General features: G+C 32.9%; 2 protein-coding genes across 2 annotated transcripts; both read right to left on the bottom strand.

Annotated features, from left to right (window-relative positions):
* Positions 1-203: 203 nt before the first annotated feature.
* LOC130614506 (uncharacterized) lies at positions 204-5,605 on the bottom strand. Its single transcript, XM_057435933.1, has 6 exons — positions 5,458-5,605; positions 4,490-4,777; positions 3,934-4,112; positions 3,109-3,257; positions 1,633-2,593; positions 204-1,231 (listed from the first exon to the last, which is right to left on the bottom strand). Exons 1-6 carry the CDS (start codon positions 5,500-5,502, stop codon positions 1,048-1,050), a joined length of 1,806 nt encoding a protein of 601 aa, XP_057291916.1. The 5' UTR covers positions 5,503-5,605; the 3' UTR covers positions 204-1,047.
* A 1,518-nt stretch (positions 5,606-7,123) lies between these two features.
* Positions 7,124-20,226, bottom strand: LOC130614508 (guanine nucleotide-binding protein G(s) subunit alpha-like). The gene is made up of 12 exons (XM_057435936.1): positions 19,956-20,226; positions 19,786-19,858; positions 19,623-19,677; positions 15,249-15,368; positions 13,220-13,317; positions 11,244-11,298; positions 10,572-10,645; positions 10,316-10,374; positions 10,011-10,131; positions 9,291-9,421; positions 9,130-9,197; positions 7,124-8,589 (listed from the first exon to the last, which is right to left on the bottom strand). The coding sequence occupies exons 1-12, from the start codon at positions 20,071-20,073 to the stop codon at positions 8,443-8,445; spliced, it is 1,119 nt and encodes a 372-aa protein (XP_057291919.1). The 5' UTR covers positions 20,074-20,226; the 3' UTR covers positions 7,124-8,442.
* Between the last annotated feature and the right edge of the window lie 905 nt (positions 20,227-21,131).

Below are 21,131 nucleotides of genomic sequence, written 5' to 3'. Positions count from 1 at the left end.
TTTTAAATATGGCTGACAACAGCCGTTGCCTCAACTTTGAAATATAGCTAAGAGAAGGTCGAAAAAAAATGTTCATACTTCATTTGTCTTTTAGTAGCTAACCCTGTAATCCTGAGAAAAAGCGTTAATTAGCAGAGGGCGTGGCAAATTATTATTATTAACTAGTATTAAAAGAACTTCGACGTTAGATATAGCATTTGTTGATCTGTTTCGCAGTGCTGATCTAATTTAATTCTTACTTTACATTGAAAATCCTTCATTTAATAGAAACAAAAAACATTTATAATCTTTCTAATTCTCTAATCAACTCAAAAGCGAACATACTGATGTCATAAAGTAAATATATATTCTTTCCACATTCTTCGGTACCGTTATATTTACCTTTCAATCACGTGATGCTTATGTTGTTTATCTCGTTTATTAATTTATTTATTTACTGTAAGCTTGGTGACAGTCTAAAGCCCGAGGGAGTTTGTATGTTTTCCATGACGTCATAGCAGTGATTTATAGAACTTCTTGCCAAATGTGTATTGCTTACTATGATGTAGTATGTGATGCGTCTTTAACTCCTTCATCTGTCTTAAAACTTTCAAACTTCAGTTTAAGTATTGGAATTTGGTGACTAGTCGTATGCTTCTTTTAGAAATACTTTGCAAACTATAGAAAATGTTGTTAAATGTTGTTCATACAACCTCGTCTACATGTTTTTCATACGCCTATGATATTCTGACCACAGCTTCGTAGTGTTACGGCGTAGAAGAACCTTGGGCACAAGATTGAAGGTCATAAGGGACGAAAAAATCATATTTAATTTTTGTTTCTAAAATCGTTTCTTAATGTGTAAGTAATATGATGTCGTATAAAACTTAGGCACATATTCATTGTCTTTGCTCATATTTTTGTCCTCAAATGGCATGCAAAAATGAAGGAAAAAGTTAGGTTAAAAAAAGAACATCATTTGTCAAATTTTCGTTATCTTATCAAAGACTTCATAAGTTATTATTAGGGAAGGCTTTGAGGTTGGTTTCAAATATTTTTTCTGACACTTCACAGCTCTGTGATTGGTGTGTAGTTTGTTGGGCTTCTGTGATGCTCATATGGTTTAGAATCTTGGCCACCCAATGCAGGATTGTTTGGTGCAGAGCCATAAAAGTTTTTCATCTCTTTCGCATATTGCTTGACGTTGACGGATGTATACATTTTTGAAATTTCTGCTCGTTTTTGTTGCTTCCTATGATACAAAAAACAATGGACGAGTAAGCACGGTGTCATATACATATACAATACAGCGCTCGTACGATACAACATAACTTAAATCTTTTTTATAATACCCATATGCGTCTGTCTTTCACGCAAAATGAGATTACAAGTTGCGAGATGAACCCAGTGCGGTATAAAAAGGACGGGTGAACCCATGGATTTTTCCACAGGCCACCAACTAGTATCAATAACTAGTTGGTGTATTTGCGTGAGATTTTAAAAATTATGTCTAGTTATGTGCGTTCCTGTAACATCCTCAGGGTCTTTGTGACCCCTGGAGTTACTACGAATTAAAAAGGCGAAATCCCCTGGGAGCGAGGTTGCATGTAACCAAGTTTGTAATAAATTTCGGTGCCGTATAAGAATACCTACCTATGACGTCTGCATATGATGTAAGCCACGGATGTAAATAGAACAAAAGCTAACACTAAACCAATAAGAAAATAAATAAACTTTATTTTTTTTACATTTGGTGTTTTATCTGTAGGCGTTGTTGTCGTATTGAGAATTGAAGTTTGAGCCAAAATAGTGCGTGATGGACTAACATGCGACACTAACGTATTTATGCTCAACCTTGTTTTGGTTACACCAAAGTGAGATATCGGAGTCTTTGTGGTTTTTGATATAGGAGACATGTAGAATGTTGTGCGTTTGAAGTATTTTGTTGTTCTTAATGTAAGCTCTACTGAACTATCTGAAGGCGAAGTGTGGATTGAAGCACTAAGTCGAAGTGTGGACTTGGTAAATGAATCTTTCCTTGTCTCGTAAATAATTGTTGTATGTTTTCCTACATTGTTCGAACTGAAATGACTACTCTTTTTATGTGTTTGCATTTGAGATGTAAGCAACGCAGTGGTTGTGTTAGTGGCGGATATTGTGGCGGGGGCGCTATTTGTTTGAGAAACAGGTGTTCGTATCTTCTTGTTACTTGTTGCATGATATGAAGTTGTTGGTTTTATGAATAAAGTTTCCCGTGTTTCACTTAACTGTGAAGTAAAATGCAAAGTTTGGCTATAATACCAAGTTTTTATATTTTTTGTATACCTTGTAGTACTTGCTCTGTACGAAATTGAGTCTCGGAGCGTAAAGAAAGGAGAACTTCGTATGGACTCCAGGGTGTTCAATTTTGTCGTCGTTGTAGGATGCCGTGTGTTTGGAACGCTATGTTGGGTTGTGACACTTATGCCAGTGGGTGTGGAGGAGGTTGCCAAACTTTTATAATGTGAGGTACTTCTTATATGCGAAGTGTGAATGTTTTGTGAAGACAGCTGATTTCTTGAAGAGATTTTTAAATCAGTGGATGAAAATGTCTGTGCACATTTTGTGGAGTTGCCTAAAGGTAAAGATAGGTATGATAAGTTCACTATGAAACTATACTATAATATAACATGAATTGTTCGAAGTTTCTCATTATGGTTCTGTCTTCACTAAGTCAAAACTTTTGCGCAGCATAAAACCGTGGATTCTTATTTGGAAACGATCCACCACATGGTTGATGTAACTGAAATGGCGGCAAAATTTGGTTGATTTTAGGAAGAAATAATTCGAACCGGGTTGAACTCAATATAAATAGCGTGGTAAAACACTTTTTTAAAAAAATGCATACGAAAGGATTCTACCAATATATTTTGCGTTTATCCGCACCCTTTGCTTTCTTTTGTATCGTAAAAGCAAAATGTTTTTGGGACCGAAGGTGCATTTATCTCCTAATAAATCTTGTAAATACAAAAAAACTAAGAGTCCGTAAAATTTTTTTTCAAAGTTTACTGGTCACCGCAAATAATGCAGACTAAAGATATATTTCCTTAGTTTTTTTGCTCAAACAAGAATAGAAGATTCTCTACTTACATACTGTGCAATTTTTCTCGACATTTACCCATCCAGAAAGACATATTTTTCCTTTAACGTCGTCACACGTGTAGTGCCCACTGTGATCGTCACGTGGTATACATTGTAACACACAGTCGGGCAGCATGTACCACTTATTGCATGTGGATCTGTGGAAGAAATTTATTTATTTATAAATACTGTGTCACCGAAATTTAACAGAATTTTTATACAAGACCTTAAAAAGTTGTATGCTACAGAAATGTGTCCGGTATCGAAATATGTTCAGTCTATAGAGATGTTTCATTAGAAGAGTCTACTCGTGATTTGACAGGATTGAGTGCTAACTTAGTGTTCGCTATATAGACCGCTTTGTGCGAAGTAACATTTTGATTTTGCGTTCACAGCAATAGACATGCGCACTAATTCCTGAAGATGAAATATAAACAACAAAAATCATAAGTAAATTGAATCCTTTTAAGAAACTCCATTTACGCTCAAAATTAGTTTTGTATCGTGTGCTTGCAAAAAATAATTTTAAATTTCAACAATAGCCATTTTACCCTATGTGGTCCGGTCCTGCTTTCTAATGTGCAAAAAATGTACGCATGTGCAGAAATGCGCAAATGTTTGTATACATTGGCACGTCATCTAGAGCATGTTTACTATGCGCTTTGGCTGCCTAACGGGTTGAAGAAGCTTTCGTAAGAATTCTCTTTCAACAGTGAAACAATTCTCAACCTTGTTCCCAAGGCATTTGCTTTGTTGATGAAGTTATAACGGCTCAGAGGACACAAAAATCTGGGGACGAGGTTGAACAATACTATAACAGTAATAGCCATTTACCTTGTTTTAAATTTCAGTGATTTGGCTTCGTCGAACTCTCCTACTTCTAAAATGTATTCCTTTGAATAACTGCTTTCGCGAGAAACAACACCAACGTCGATAGCTTGTTCAAACGATACAACAGGGGATATTGTACCTGAATATTGAGCTTCGACCAGAACTCTTATTTGGAGATTGTTCTAAAAAAAGAAAGATGGAAATGTGGATCTAGAAGAGTAAAAATAAGAAAATAGATGACGATTAGGAGAGTGAGGAGAAGAAAAATATGATTGGGAAAAACGGGAACGGAGCAATTGGTTTGAGGTGTGGTGACTAATTACTTCTGCGACTACCAAATGAATTTTTTGAAAATAGTACTTTCTGATTGGTAAAACGTGTCCAAATTTTAAAGTTTCTCTAAGCTAGAACTCGAAGTTCCTTCTTTTTTCAATCAAGGTTAGAGCTATGTAAGCTATCTCTGAGAGAAAAACGGGAGGTCTATGATCCCCTCCCCGGTTCCCCGGTTTCGGAGGTCCTGAGAAATTTATTGTCAACAAACCAAAATAATATGTCATACCCGCCATTTTGTAAAATTAAATTCCACTGGATTTGATACCGAGTCTGAAAGTTGTTTTGAAAATAATATATTATCATTCGCCATAAACTCTGATTTCACATCTCCGCCATAAACACAGGTGGCGGATGGATCATTTTTCTCGAAAACACATATAGTGAAGCGATTGTGGCAATGATATCTACATGTAGAAGCTTCTGTCGTTCGACAACACACGCCATTCACAGTTTTGTGGTTCAAGTTTACATATTCAATGAGATTTATTTCCAAAACACCACTACCTTTAACATTCTAAGACACAACATTTGAAGTAAATACTATGAACTTAGTTCGTTTAAGTTTTTAGTACGGCAGCAATAAAGTTTTTTCGCATTCAGACGAAATCTCTATCCCATAATAAAAAAACCTGATGACCCCTAGGGACATGTTTGTCTAGACCGAAGCGCCGTTGAGAAACAACTAAGGCTTGGGAACGAGGACGTAATAAGCCTTTACCCTTGCCGAGAATATTATTATTATTATTCCGAATATTTATATAGCCACTGTGGGTCCTGTGTTCAGAATACATACCTTAATTATACACTAGCATTGCTTACCCACTTCCACTCACATGGTATGGGTTGACCTGTAGCTGTGGCAAAAGCGCTTGCTAAACATGACCTCGATGTGGACCAAACTACGAACCTTGTGATTACGAAGCGAACTCCATAACCACAATTTCACGCGTCAATACTAGGTATTTTCCCGTCTATTGAATTACGTTAATTTGAGGCTTTCTTAAATAAATAAAGAATTCTCAAACAAGCTTGTCATTCACATGTTTTGAACAGTACACGCATGTCGTTACTGCTAACAAGAACTTTTTAATAGTACACAACTAATCACCACTGTCTTACTAATTTTTCGTGAAGAGAAACTGTCACGCAAACAGGCTTCGCTTTTGGAAATTGACATATCAGAAATGTACTTACTGTGTAAAACGCAGAAAGGTATATAGCAAGGGAGATAGATATCATTGTAAGTCGATTATTCCTCCAATATTATTAGCTCTTGTGTATATCTTGGTCTGACATTTTCGCAAATAATATTTTTCCCATCTGGAACATTGGCGAACGTAAAGTTATTTCTATTTTTAATGTTGTCAATATTGAACAGTTTGCTCCCATCAACCTAGTTCTACTTCCCTTTGTCATCTTTTACAAAGACCCGGGCACGAGGTTGTTTTGAACGCATCAAAAATGTTTGATTATTTGCTTGCTGAGTTTTTTTCAACAAAAAGAAAAGAATGCAACACAGGCATGTTAATTCAAAACGTATGAAACAACACAAAAGCGTTCTCAAACATACTTTTGTTGACATTTTCGAACTTCATCCACACATTTGACAGAATTGATAAACGTACCACTATTCAGATCATAGACAAATGGGTGTTGTTTTATGCAGAATAATAAAGAAACGCAGTTTGCTAAATAACGCTAATTGACTGAAATTCCTGAGTAAACGCGAACCTTTTTAAAATTCTGTTTGCGTCCTTTGAATACTAATTTTACATCTCACCTCATTAGGGGTATGGTTAGTTAAATTTTTTTACCCAGAAGTCAAAGAGTGTATACGAACATATTCGGGGAAGATGGGGTATCTGTCTCACTGGCGCAAAGCTTACTGATAGGTAGGTCGTCTTTCAGTCAGAATTACAAAAACTGACAACAGGTCCTGGGATCGTGTTATTTAGTCGTAAAAGGCTAAAATTGGTATTGTTCTTCAGACAAGTTATTGCAGAGTAAGATGACAAACATCCTACGCAAATGCACTTCAAAGCCATCGATATCTCGACACTAGGATGTTAATAACAGGATCATTAAAAAACGATATGCGATAAAGAACTTTCTCCCTGATTAAAAAGGAATTGTTTGATCATAACAACAACGCAACAATGTAGCGTAAAATATTTAAAAAACTACACCGCTTAAAACGATAAAAGAATTAAAGATATTAGAATGTAGTTACAAAGTGCCGTTTTAAGACTAGGGGCTAGTCATAGGACAATCACGTCACTGGACTATTTAGAGTGTACATATGGGACCGAACATTCTTGTTTTCAGCAAAAAAGTAAAATTGAACGATTGAAGTGGTTGAGATAGCTTAGTCGGTTGAGCGTTTGCCTTACGTTCATGAGGACGTGGGTCAACACATCTTGTCTTATGTATCTCAAAAAGGAGTTTTCAACAATCTAGAACAGCTTTTATAATTAATCCTATAAACAATTGCTCAAAATTAGTAAGGTCAATCCAGTAAAATATAAATCGCTACTAATTGCGCTTGTGTTTACGCATCCTAAAAATTGGAGGCCATTTTTCAAGGTCGTAGGAGTAAGTTAACCCTTGGACTCTTAAGACGCCGTTTTTTGGCCATAAGCCGTGGCCACTCCACATTGAGATATCAAGAAAAAGTCTCCTATACGAAGGAGAATTAAATTTCATATCGGGCAGCGCAAGTTTACCAACGTCAAAATGGCGGGTGGCCAGAGATCAGGTTTAAACATGTAGAAAGTGCTGCGGTCTGAGAGTATATCACACTTGAGGGTTAATCGCTGAAGGGAGAAAAACATTAAATCACGAGCACACAATTACAAAGAAGTTTTAATATACTTTTCTTCATCTTTTTCTTGTATTTATTCACTTTATACAATTATTAAGAGAAGGTTTATTTTGTTCGGCGTTTTACAAAAACATTCACATATCTAATCCACGTGTATACCACGTGACCAAAGTTAAGTTAGTAATAATTGCTAAAAACAACTTGTGGTAAAAGGTTTTACAATAAAGGATTTTTGTATGTTTTCGACCTCGCTTCACCATCACAGAAAATCAAGAACGCAGAAGTAGAAAACTGAATAATTCCATTAAGATCCGAGGTAAGCAAGACAATAATTTCATTTTCCGTTTGAGTTTACGTGCCTATTTCTAAAAAATTGTAGCGTGTTTGAGGCTTCGTACAATACACGTTTCAAGCATAACTTCCCTTTTGTTGTGCTTCAGACAAACGGTGTTCACATGGCTTGTGGTGTAGTGTAGTGTGAAGTCTCATTTGTGTAAGAAAACATACAATACAGATGAAGCAGATAAAGTGAAATTTTAATAAATAAATAACAGACTACGAAAATAACTTTTATTCATTTCTGCTCTTTTTCTATATGTATCAGAACAGCCGGCAAGGGACAGAGCGGTGTTCTCCCATCCCGCAAGAAATTAAAAAAAAAACAACAACAAAAACACAAAAACAAATTGGTATCTGGCTCCATGGGAGAAATTATAAAACTACACAAAAAACTCCTAAACGTACTGGATGAAGGTTTTTTAAAATCAAAGAGTGAATGAAAAAATTGGTTAGAAGTCAAACGAATAGTTCGATCCACATACTTCCGATATTTCAAAGGAAATCCAGGGAACTCACGGGAAAACTAACATTTGTGTGAACAAAAAACAAAAAAGGGACGAACAATTACATCAGTATATACATTCCATAAACTTCTCTCTTTCAAACAATATCACTGTAACAAAACACTCCACCATGGGTTACAGAATTCTTCACCCGAGGTGTTCACGATGGTTGTCTTGTAATCTGTGCGGGAAAAAAAAGAACGGTCTCCATTCGAACTTCGTGGTTATAAAGGGTCAGAATATTAAACTGGTTTATCTCCACTATTAAAGGAACACGCCATTCACTTGGCAACGTATTATATTCATGGAATGCACAATTTATATTTTTAGAAAAGCATCCATTGTTTCTAAGAAGACTTTCCCTTGTCACTGACTCCAGTCACACGCACGTCACCAGCCAGTGTAACGTGTGCATGCAAGCGACGTTAGCAAGAGATCGCAGGATGACGCCGAACATCACGTCAGGAGACTGTGAATAATTCCGATTTTTTTCTATAGGGATGCTCTTTGAAAAAACTAGAGCAGCTCATACTGCCTTAGATGCATCCTTTGTATAATGTCTCGACAGTCATTAAATACACGCCTAATGTTCTCTGTATCAACAGCACATGTAAAATGCGGATAACAATAATGCTTGCCTTCCCCTGTTGCAGTACTTATCCTCTAAATAAATAAAAATAAATATTACTGAGTTGCTCAAAGCAAGGTGCACCCTCCTTTAGGGTTGGTACAAATTTAATGTGACTACCAGTTTTTTTTAGGAGCTCTTGATATTCGAACAAATTTTGGTCTGAGATCATCAGATAAATTTACGCCAATATTTTTTCTTTGCCATTGGCAAATTAGTTGTGCGCGAAATTTAAGTTTTTGTTTTCAATTTGGCAGTGGCAAAATAAAATAAATATTGGCGTAAACTTAATTTGGCAATTTTATACAAAATCGCCAAATTCTACACATTTTTTCGCACAATATTTGTACGAGTAAAGTATTCAATGTTGTGTCATTTTTTGCTTGCTTGATTGACTATTATACTATCGATGTTTCTAGGGTCTGCTAACACCCTTTTTAAGAACATTTTTCCTGTTTTGAAGGGTTTTTGTATAATTTGTACCTTTCACAAACACCTGAAAAATTCTAAGGTGAACCAAGACGAATTGAAAAAATCCTGCAATTCAAAAACCAAGCTCTTGAGTAAAAACATACCAAAAATTCGTCCCTAATAAAGTATTTCGCCCTCGTAACCTCTTCTTCTTCTCCTTGTTCTCGTACAGCTACAAAAACAAAAAATAACCCTCAGTTATTGATCAAAAAAAAAAACTCACAAGAAACACACGGAGAAAAAGAACATATAAATACGCTCATACCGTCTTCCGGCGTCCTGTATCTAGCGTACTCAGGAAAATAATCTTCTATTTTTGACTTCTGTGCCAGCACTTTGTCTCGAAGTAAATCTTGTTTGTTTAGAAATAGAATTACAGATATAGTTTTCAGAAACCTGAAAAAGAAAAATCACAGCTAAAATACAACTATAAGTAGTTACCAATCAAACAGTAGGAAACAAACCTCACCACCAGACCTCACTAGCCTGAGGTATCCTTCTAGTTAGCAGATATAAAACGACGGTTATTCTAATTTTAGAAAATATATGCAACCCCTACAATTCTTTGAGCCTCAATATTTCAGTCGAAATCTGTAATCAACTGACCAATAAAAAAATAAAGGGAATTCTAATCAACTGCAGCGTGGAAAATTTACAAGCAAACCGGTTTTCGTAAATTTACAAGTAAATCGGTAGTCTAAAATTTACAAGGGAACCGGTAGTCGAAAATCTACAAGTAAACCAGTAGTCGAAAATCTACAAGGGAACCATTGGTCAAAAATTTACAAGTGAACCGGTAGTTAAAATTTACAAGCAACAAGGTAGTCAAAAATTTACAAGCGGACCGTTAGTTGAAAATTTACAAGCGAACCAGTAGTTAAAGTTTTACAAGCGAACTGGTAGTTGAAAATTTACAAGCAAACCGGTGGGAGCTCAATTATCCAGTACATCACAAAGTATTTTTAAACGTGTCCCAAGAACTTACCTATTATTCCAGATACCAAGAAATAAATCTAAGCTTTCGCGTAATCTATTTTGACTTTGGTCTTCTCTTAAAACCAAATTATAACTGCTACATGCTACTACAAATATGATTGCAGTTACATCTGAAAATAATAAAAAAAATAATTCATTAAAAACAAACATTGGGTTGGAAAATGCAATCAGTACAGTGAGTCAAAAATACACTGCATTGCATACACACATGGAAAGAGAGGAAAGACTTTTTACACTTCTGGAACCTTGCAAGGTCATGAAATTTCGAGATGTTTGCACACGTTGATGGCTTACCGTTAAAACACTGTATCCACTTCCGCCTTTCATCTCGTTGTCCACCAACATCGAACATACTAAAATGGTAAACACACAATATCATGGCACATTTTAACAATGACTTGTTCTTAAACTTTAAGCTGTGATAACATCTTCCTCATGCGATCAAAAAGAAAATCGAAAGGAGGTGATTCATAGACGGAGTGCAAATTTTCTTTAGCTGAAAATTTGTCAATTAAAGATGGAGACATGTCTAAACTGAAATTGAACTTACTGAAAATTAACCCTATCCACTTGAAAGCGCGTTTCTATTATGCCTCGTGTTAAGACACGACATCTCAGTAGATCCTAAAACAAAGAAATGTGCTCTGAACACCCAAACAACATATATTTCGCAAAACCCAACTCACATGGTTCTAACATGGTGTACACACGGATATTTTGGGAGGGATATGATTTTGCTCCGTTGTTTTATGACACTCTTCTGTTTACTCTCACTTATTTTTTGATTACTTGTGTGTTTAAATTAGCGGATGTATCCTTGTCAGGAAAAGACAGTATAGTTGTTCCTAGCCTCTGAGCATCTTTTTATAGCAGTCATAAATGCAATATAGAGTAAATGAAGCTACAAGTTTGAGAAATTCACATAATGTAATTACAATAAAATCTTCACACTGAACCTGTATCTACCAAGCCTTTTCTTTGTCATCTCAAGATTTCTTACAGTAATCAAGGCAAAAGGCGTTAAAATGGCATTGTCAAAGTTTTTTAAAACAGCCTGCAAACACAAGTTGCCATGAGAGGATGTATCATAACTGGAAGGTTTTTAAGGTCATCCAGTTTTATTTTGGCCACACACATTGACAGCCTCAACCAAAAAAGAACTGAATAATTGACAGTAAACGCTTAAAAACTTTGTTTAGAAAAATTGATTCCTTCAACTCACTTGATTTTTTGGACTATAATCTTTTTTCCGCACTTCTGCCGTCCTGTCGAGAAAGCTAGAAGGAAGGGAGAGATCGGATTAGATAACACAAAATAAAAATACCTAAAAACAAAAATACGAAATAATGCATGGGTATGTAAAAATAAAAAAATATTATAAAACAAAAATATTTCAACTTCCAGGTTTATTTATAAATCCACTAGGATTTTCTAATAGTCAAGTTACTGTTAAACCTCATTTTAAATATGTAACCAACAACATGAATAGCCCATAGAAAACAAAGCAGTAATTTTATATTTTCAAAGGAGATTAACTAAGATTCAATACGCATACACAATATTAATTTCCAGAACACGTAAGCTTAATTGGAAAAGTGTGTCATCTCCTAATAAAGGCTCTTATTAACCCTTTTAAATTTGACATTTTTAGCCCAAAATCTAAGGCAAAACAGTGACAATTTAACAAGTTTTTACAAATAAATAACTCATTAGCTGCTTCTTCTTTTCACTTGAATTTTTTTTCTCCATAATAAGGAAAAATCTGTTAATGTCAGCACATAATTAAAAAAATGCATAGCTGTAAAAATAATTCTTTATGCTTGCTGGTACCAAATTCAAAATATCCAGCCTAGGACTGAAGCTTTCCTGTTTTTGTCCTAAACAACTTAGGTCGCTCTTAGTATTAAATATGTCACCAAAATATGGCTAGCTATTGGGTCTTTTTTGAAAAATAACTTGAAAAATATAACTCAGATGAAAAAAAAAAAAAATTCAATTTCAATGAAAATTGAATACATATCATGTATGGTGTATTCATTGACGTGTAGGAATGTAATTTCAAATTTTAGTAGATTCTATTTGTAATACTACACTCAGATGCTGGTTAGAACACACAACATAGCATTCATAATACTAAAATGGGCAAAAGTTGAGGACCTACAACAAAATCATAATAGATTCATTTTCGTTTGGAAAGATCAAACTTAAATCATAAAAAGCTGGTATATCTGCTTTTAAAAGTTAGTTTAAGATAACCAAAAGTATTGTTGTTTTATGTCAGTCGTTAAATTCTATGCCAATTTTGTTACTTTTGGAAAAACAACATAACCACAACGTAGAAACTACTGCACACAATTAAATACACATTATAATTCCTTGCCGAAAGGACACTTTTGGATCTTTTGACATTTAGGTACAGGGAACCCCTGGTTACTTTTGTATTAAGTTTCTTGGAGAGATTTTTTTTGTAGAAGGGCAGTGTCTGGATGCTGTTTTGCATGGGATGTATTGGACAACGTTGTAAACAATGATCAAATCTTGAATTTAACTTTGTGTTGATAAAATAACAAATAAAAAGGGTAAAACAGGAAAACGAAAAATATTAGTTGTTTTAAGAAAAAAGAAAATGAATTGGAGTCAATAAATAAAAGTTCACAATACATTAAAACCAAAGAACTTATATATGCAGTGAATAAGTAATTGTAAAAAGAAGAAGAAAAAAAGAAGACAATGAAGAAGAACAAGGGTTTCATTCTAATATAATTTAAAGAAAGCCAAAAATAGAAACTCATTCTGACCAGCTGTGCATATGAAAGAGAAAAACTAAACAAAAGAAAGAAAGAAGATTTAAATATACGAGAAGACAATCAAAAAATAAATAAAGAGAGCTAAAAATAGACATTTTGTTGCTGAATAAAATCACCTGCATACATATAAAGAAAGAAAAATTGGTAGAAAAAACACAAGGTACATAAATATTTGATGCTCTCCCTCCATGGTGATAAAAAACATACAACAGACTGCTTATTCAAAACAGCAGCGAAATAGTGGAAGAAAATTATTTGTCTGATTTCAGAAAAAGAATTGAACAATGTAAAATCAAAAAGGTCTAGAAATTCTGTAAAAAAAAAAACAAAAAAAAAAACAACCAAAATATCACTCCACAACACGGTATTTCCCATTAACAAAACTACTTACTATTGTGCACAATCTATAAGTTGGTATTCATTGGAACGTTCAAAACATTCCAGCACACCTTTGTCTTTCCACAGAATTTCGACATGGTCGTAAAATTCCTAAAAATATTCATGAAGTGGTATATATGCAGTATACACAAGATAAAGTACCCCAAATTTAACTCCAAATCTAAGCATTAAGACAAATAAACATGAATAAGAAATATGTAAACACTAAGAAAACTTTTCATTTACATGAACAGTTGTTGAAAGCAGAACTCATATATAAGAAGCAGCACTATTATTATTTCAATTAAAAAATTGCCCTGAAATGTATACAAAATACCTGCAGATAAAAATTTATATAATGAAAACAACTTTTTGAATGATATTGGTTGTTTTGCACCTTGATATAGTATTTGACCCCTTTTCTGATTAAGTCACTATTTAACAACAAATTAATGTTGGGGAAAAAAGGACATGAACTTTATAAGCGATTACTATTCTTTTGCCTATCAGAAAATAGTCATTGCAAAAAATTGTAAAAAAATCTAATAACTCAAAAAATATATTTACTTCTTTAGCTGACTATAATATTTCATGGACACATATTATGATAATGTCTTTATAACTCATAAGGTCAAAGAACAACACACCAATTTCTCATTTTCTAATTTTTTTAAAAACAAATCTTTTGTTTTTCAGTTGTAATTGTAAAATTGTAAAATTCTAATGGTGTCTTATTTAGGCAAAATGCCTAAATAAGACACCATTAGAATTTAGTATAAAATTAGAGACAAAAAGAAGATTGATGTACAAAGGGAATGAGAATTTATACATTATACAAATTTGTTCTATTCTTAGCAAAGCATGTCTTAAACCTTTTTTGTTTTGCTTTTTGTTTTTAAACGGAAAGAATATTGCAGAGTTTAAAGATCAAGATTTACAACCAGTGCAACAAAAATAAGTTCACATGCAACGTTTCCCAGAACAACTTCCTGGTTATTATGAAACACCCTATTTTAAACGTTTGTGGTTTATAACAATTTCATTGGATTAGCTAATTGCAATGATGAATTTCTTAATTAGGATTGACATAAACCTTTATTTATTGTTATATTTTAAGGATATGTTTTATTTTAAGGATTGTTCTATTTATATAAATGATCAAATATAGTTGCTGTATTTTCTACTTGAGAACATCAAAACGAGTTTTAAACATTAAAAAAAGTATGTTTGCTCGTAGATTTGCATGTTATTAGCTTTAGATTTGCATGTTATTAGCTTAAACAATAAACTAATTTTTTTATAACTTTGTCTGAAAAGTCACTTGCCTCATCAATTTTTCAAGAAAATCAAAAGACACTCACTGTTAAAAACTACATTAGACTACAAGACGGAACATGGAATATCTTTTTAGGATAAACCGGCTTTTTCTAAGATCTATATTTCTTAGGAATAAATTTTAACATTTATTTATAAACAGCAAGTTTTAACCAACTCTCAGGCTCTTGAAAAATCAAATACAGAAAAGTCAATCCAGAAAACACGCACGCTAGACATTCAAGTTTCAGTTATATTAATATTTTCAGAAGATTCACATTTCTTACACATTAATGTTTAGTAACTGATTTCTCCTGAAACATAAGCTGTCAAATCAATACCAAATATTATACTAGTTATTCCACCCCAAAACAAAGGGTACAACTCCAACTCACAACACAAGTGTCTGGGTCAGGCATTTTAAATATTCAGTTTTTATTATTATATTCTTATTATTATTATTCTAAAGGTGAATTGAAAAAGAATAAGTTTTTAAGACAACAGCATAAAGCTGTACAAGAATTTTATATTTTTGACGTCAGTGATTTTTAGCTATTTCGCAAAATAATTATAACAGGAATACAAATTAGATTAAATGGAAAGATTTTTCGAACAGGTGACTGCTGTCTTAAAACACAAAATCTGAAATTTTAAGCACATTTGATTTTTTAAAACTGATTAAATCTTAAAAAAAAGTCAAAATAAATTTACATTTTACATGTTCATACCTCTGGATATTCAAATTCTTCTTGTGATGCATTTTCATGTAGCCAATCGATCCTCCATTGGTTTTCTGGATTTTCAAGTTTACCTGGTGGCACTATTATTTTCATAGCACCTGTGATAGTCTAAAATATAAAAAAGGGGTAATTTTATGCTCAAAATACAAGACTCAATCCAGCGCTTTTTAGGTAAAACACTTAATAAATACATATACCGGTATCTATGTAATTAGCAGCAGCATTTGCTTACTTTAAGTGTCAAGTAATGCATTTACTTAAAAGGAAAAAAGGCACACATTTTTTGAAAACAACCTAGTTAAATCCAACTAAAAATTAGGCAAGTTGCTGGCAACCTTTAAGCCTCACTTGCATTGCCTGAACATTTTTCCTAACTTGGCCAGCTTCAAGGGAACCATGGCAAAATTTTTCTCAGAAACAATGTATATCAGCATTTAAACAACACTATAGTGGCTACAGAGAAAATGTTTCATTGTTTTGAGTTCATTACTAAGAAACACAATTGACAGGCTCAGAGTAGGGATTATGATAGCATTACTGTGTCGGTAAAAAAATAAGGTGCTATGTAACCAGCCATGCAATTTGCAGCTACCTAAGGCCTGAACTGAAAAATGAATAAACATTCTAATTTAATAAGGGTGCTAAATTTTTTCCATTTCAACTTCTGTCAACAGGTTAACATATTGGGTTAACATATTTCACAATTTAAAAAAAAATAAGCAAAATAAAACAAAAGTAAGGTGACACTACAAAGAGAAGACGTGATGTATTGCCTGAGTTTTGATTATGCTGAATCATACAAACATCTTTGTGCACGTATCTATATGCTAAAATTAATTGCACAAAATCAGTCAATGGGTTTTAACAGGTCTAATTAAGAGTCTCCAAAAAATGACCCTTGTGCTAATCTGTGAAAGAAGCCCACAGAAAAAGGTCATAACTTGAAAATTCATACATTTTTTCTGCTGATTTACAACAGCTGTAATTTTAAAATTTAGCAGAAAAAAATCACAACAAATTTACACCTGGCATACAACTCTTTAAGTTACTTGGAACTAACAAGTGTTTAAATGCAAATTAAATTACGGAAAGCTAAATATATACATCGTAATTAAAATTATTTCATTTACAACATGACAAATTTTAAAAACACCACAGCTAAATTTTAAAGTGTCGCAGTGTTCAAATCAACTTCTTTATATGTTTTATATAAAATAGACATCACTAGCAAATCACATCTGAATTGCTTACCGGCTAGAGAGCAGAACTTGTGAACTTTAAACATAATAAACTGCACGAAAGACTCTCGCGTGGTAAGAAGGTATGCAACCTCATAAGGCTTACAAGTCCACAAAACAAGCTAGTTTTGGATTGGAATAAATCAGGCAAGATTAATTAAACTTTGAGTGCAATTTAAAACTGTGATAGAAATTAACTTTGTACACTGCAGTAGGAATTAAAACATTTTTGGTCAGAAGGGTAATTTTTATAGTGACTTGGCTTTCTAATTTAAGTTTTTTAAAGAAACGTTTGCTATCTTGTAATTTCAGTGACTTTCTTAATATAAAGTTAAAATACAACAAAGAAAATTCTTGATAGGATACAGAATACTTGAATGAGAACTCCTTTATTCTTTAAATTTTCTTAGGCTTGAATAACCCAAACTGGAGTATTTTATTTAATTTCTTTTTTTGTGTGTGTGTGGGTGTGAATAATGCAATTTTAATACTTTTGCAGAACTATATATATATTCCATCAAAGAAGGTCACAAATTATCTATATTATAATGCCCGTATACTGTCTCTCACGCAAAATGGCAGCTTAGCTACACAATAGCGAGAAGCACGCAATGCGGTATAAAAAGGACGGGCGAACCCGTGGATTTTCAGGCGAACGACTAGTTACTATATATTTTTATAAAAAGGAAAGAACTGCAAAGACGTCAAAAAATGAAAGAATCAAAAATCTTATTACTCAAGTTTAAGATTTATTAGAATAAATCAATCATTACAAATGTCAAATTAAACCTAATTCCAACCATGTATCTCTCTGAATCACAATTTGTGCTAGAAACCCATAAATGTATGTAGGTGGATTTTTCCATGGGCTAATGACTATATTATATATTACATTCACAGTTTAATAGAAGCTTGCTAAGAGAATTAATATTTACAAAATGTCATTTTTATAAAAAATTTTTGTGATACCTAATTTTCATTAGACAGTTTCGAAGTTAGAAGAGGTTCTAATATCTTAATTTATACACATCTTGCATGTGTGAGACAAAATATGGAATGCTGAAGTATTTATGCTGGGTAAATCAAAATAAAAAATAGAGTAAATCCTTTTTCAATAAAAAATAAAGTAATCCATATTTCACAAGAATCAATCTTTTGTGAAGTTTTCCAAAAATTTCTGCAAGCCCATTTTCACCAAATTTTTAAAAAAAAGTTGCCAAAATCGATTTCTGTGAAAATTATTTCCCTCAAGGCATTACCTTCACTTTCTGAAAATCTGTGCTACGCTGCATGGTTATAATAATTACTGAGTTTTTACATTTATTTATTAGACACCAGCATGCTAAATTTAAGGTCCAATAACTCTCAGAACCTTAGATATTATCCATTACTTGAAACTACCCTTAAATTCCTGTGAACTCCTAAATCTGGAAATTAATTTTTGTTAGGATTATTTTCAGAACCTGAAACTCACAACACAACTTATTTCATACAGAGGAATAATTCTTTAAGCTTCAGACGCATAAATATTTTGACGGATTTTACCTGAAAATCATTGGAATTTCTGGTAATTTTTAGCGTTAAAACAAATATAATAAAAAACAGAAATATGTTAAATAACTTTTATTTAGCTCTCAAAAACTTTACCAAAAAGTTAAAATTCGTTCTAGAACTAAACTAATTAAATTTAAAGCAGATAGTGATATTTTAGGCAAATTTAAAGTTTTCGATGATGTTACACAAAAAGTGGTGAGACCAGCAAAAACTTAACATGTTGAAAAACCCCTAGATCACTGTGATTGGTGAGATAATCAAAGTTTGTAACAAATCAGAAGTAAAGTAAGCTTGAAATTATATGTGTAGTAAAGTCTAAAGCATCATGGAATAAAAGAGGACAAATACTTTTATCTGTTTACAGAATTTCGTGGGACTTGTGAATAAATATTTTGTGTCTATATATGTCTCTGTATAATTTTTAGAAAACTTAAAACAATGCTTCAATTCTTATATTGTACAAACAATTATTTTGAAGTTTCTGTAAGAAAAAAATTTCTGCATAAAATGAAAAACGAGATCTTGGTTGAGACAACAGGAAAAATATATAGCTACTGAAAGAAGATCTTGACAGAGGTGGTTGTAAATAAAACAACTTAAAATTAAATCCTTTAGGAAATGAAAGTTGTGGGAATTCAATTTAAGCGAGGAAAACACAATCAAAAAAGAGAGGTTTAGTTGTGTATGCATTGTATTGGAAAATAATTTTGTCACACGCAAAATTATTAAAATTTCTTACGCACATTACAATTAAATTCCCATAACTGCATAACAAATTTAAAAATTTTTTTGAAGTACAAGTTCTTTATTATTTGTACAGAAAATTAACTATTTCTAATTCAAATCGGCACTTGGCAATAGCCAATGGAAATGCCTAATGTTAGCAAAGCAAGCAGGAAAATTGCGCATCACGTCAGCATTTGTATTGCTAAAGTGAACAAATTTGAATTAAGAAGGCTGCTATATAAAAGACATCCATGGTAAAACAACAATTGACAGCCCTGTATCATTCTTTAATTAACTTTCTGTCTGCTAGCTAGAGCTACATAAAATATTTTGTATAAAGTAAAAGAAGGACAAATAGACATAAGTTTGAAATATGAGAAAGCAGATATGCTGAGTAATGTTTTATTCGTGAGATGACAAAACTGTTGAGTAGACAATTAAAGTCTAAAAATAGAACATATAATTATATGTACACAGAAAGTTTTATATCTGGCTACTGGGATTTTTCTTGTGATTTTCACATAGCTTCTTACATTACTTTGAATTTTAAAATATCTACTAAATCTTAAAAGTTTTGTAAAGTCAAGAGCGAAATAATTTTGCCTGAAATCCACAATATATTTTTAGCTAGCTAACATTTACAACTTCACAGCTACTGAATTGCAGTTGCCATGAAAGCGAAAGCATTGTTTTGAATAAAATAACCACGTGACACTGTACCATGTGACCCAAAATCTTAAAAGATTTCATAGGAAAAGAATAATATATCACGTGACAATATTTTGATCTAAAAGTAATAACAAAGCGCATTAAAATGGATTATTCGCTACCGATGTAAACTTACGAGAATTCCTTCTTTAATATTTCTTTTTATATCTTCTATTTTCTCAAGTTTTTCTCTAAATATACAAAACACATTGCGTTTGTACAAGGCGCTTCACTTCCGCAACTTAAACTTTAAATCAAAGTTTCGGAAATATGGACTGCGAATAAAATTCTGTACTTACTGCTCGTTGAATCCATCAACGTGAAGTATTCTCATTTGTTTAACTATAGTACTTTTTCCGCTCTCTCCGGCACCTTAACGAAATAAAACCAAAATACCACTACACTATTTAAACACAAAATTCCACTTTTTATATACGAGAACTAATAAGTAACATCTTTAAATTATTACCAAGGAGCAGCAATCTATGTGTGGCTCGGTAAGCAATTTTATCTTGTTTAATATCATTATCAATTTTTTTACTAATTTTCTTGGCTTCATCGTTGTCACTTTTATCAAAACATCCCATCGCACCTTTTGGGCGATATCGAGGATTTATCCTCGTTCTTAACCAGGAGTTCTACATATAAGTTCTATGATTCTCTTCACTGAAATTGGAAACTTCACATCATAGTTTAGATACTCAGCAACAGCAGCCGGCCGAAAAAAAATGGCTCTCGCGCATGCGCAAGGGTGTGGTGAAGCCGTAACTCGTGTATTTAGCAGAACATGGAATAATATCGAACACGGATTTCTGGCTAAAAATAGTCTGCTCTCATAAAAATTGCATAGCGTGGAGCAAAACCTCGTTCGATTTTTATTCTTAAGACAATATACAGAGCATGCAGCTACTTTTGCACTGAACTTAAAATACTATGCTTAACAATAATCATCTTCGTTTTTTTTTTTAATTTTGTGAAGAAAAGAAAAAATAAGAAAAAAAAATTAGCAGCGATTTTAGGCGAATGAATCTTTCTTTAATCTACATTATTTAACATACATAAGGGGGAAACGAGGAACATGACTTAACCAATCGTTTAACTATGTACTAATAAAAAGCAGAAGAATGATTTATATTTAAACAAATAGCATTATGCATAGAGTTCATGCAATCACAGTTCTGCAATCATGTCTGCTTTTATGGTTGTCAGTGTGCTTGGGAATAACAAAATAACGTAGCTGCGAGAATACGGTAATTCCTCCCCCATTCTGTTTAACACTTTGGGTTCTCAGTGAAATATCCTTAAACAATACTTCAGACTGAGATTGCTTGTAATAAATTCACTGCATGTGAAAACACATTACGATTGCACGTTTTGCATCTATGAAACATGCACAGAAAAAAAATTGGTTGTAAAAAATTACACAAAAAGAAACGTTTTGTTAATATTTGACTTTTGATCTAATAATCAAATTCGGCATTATTTAAAATGTGCGCAGTACATAATTTCCTAAATGTACCGTTTTGCTGGTTTCGTTACCACGGTAATAGCTTCGCTTGTATCAATATTTGTTTCTTGTTTTAAAAAAAAACCCAAAATTTTACCTGCTCCGTAAGTTTTCCCTCTTCACACGAGTGGCATCGTT

Source organism: Hydractinia symbiolongicarpus, chromosome 11 (genome assembly GCF_029227915.1).
Source record: "Hydractinia symbiolongicarpus strain clone_291-10 chromosome 11, HSymV2.1, whole genome shotgun sequence".
NCBI classification, from domain to species: Eukaryota; Metazoa; Cnidaria; class Hydrozoa; order Anthoathecata; family Hydractiniidae; genus Hydractinia; species Hydractinia symbiolongicarpus.
This window is presented reverse-complemented; position numbering and strand designations above follow the sequence as displayed.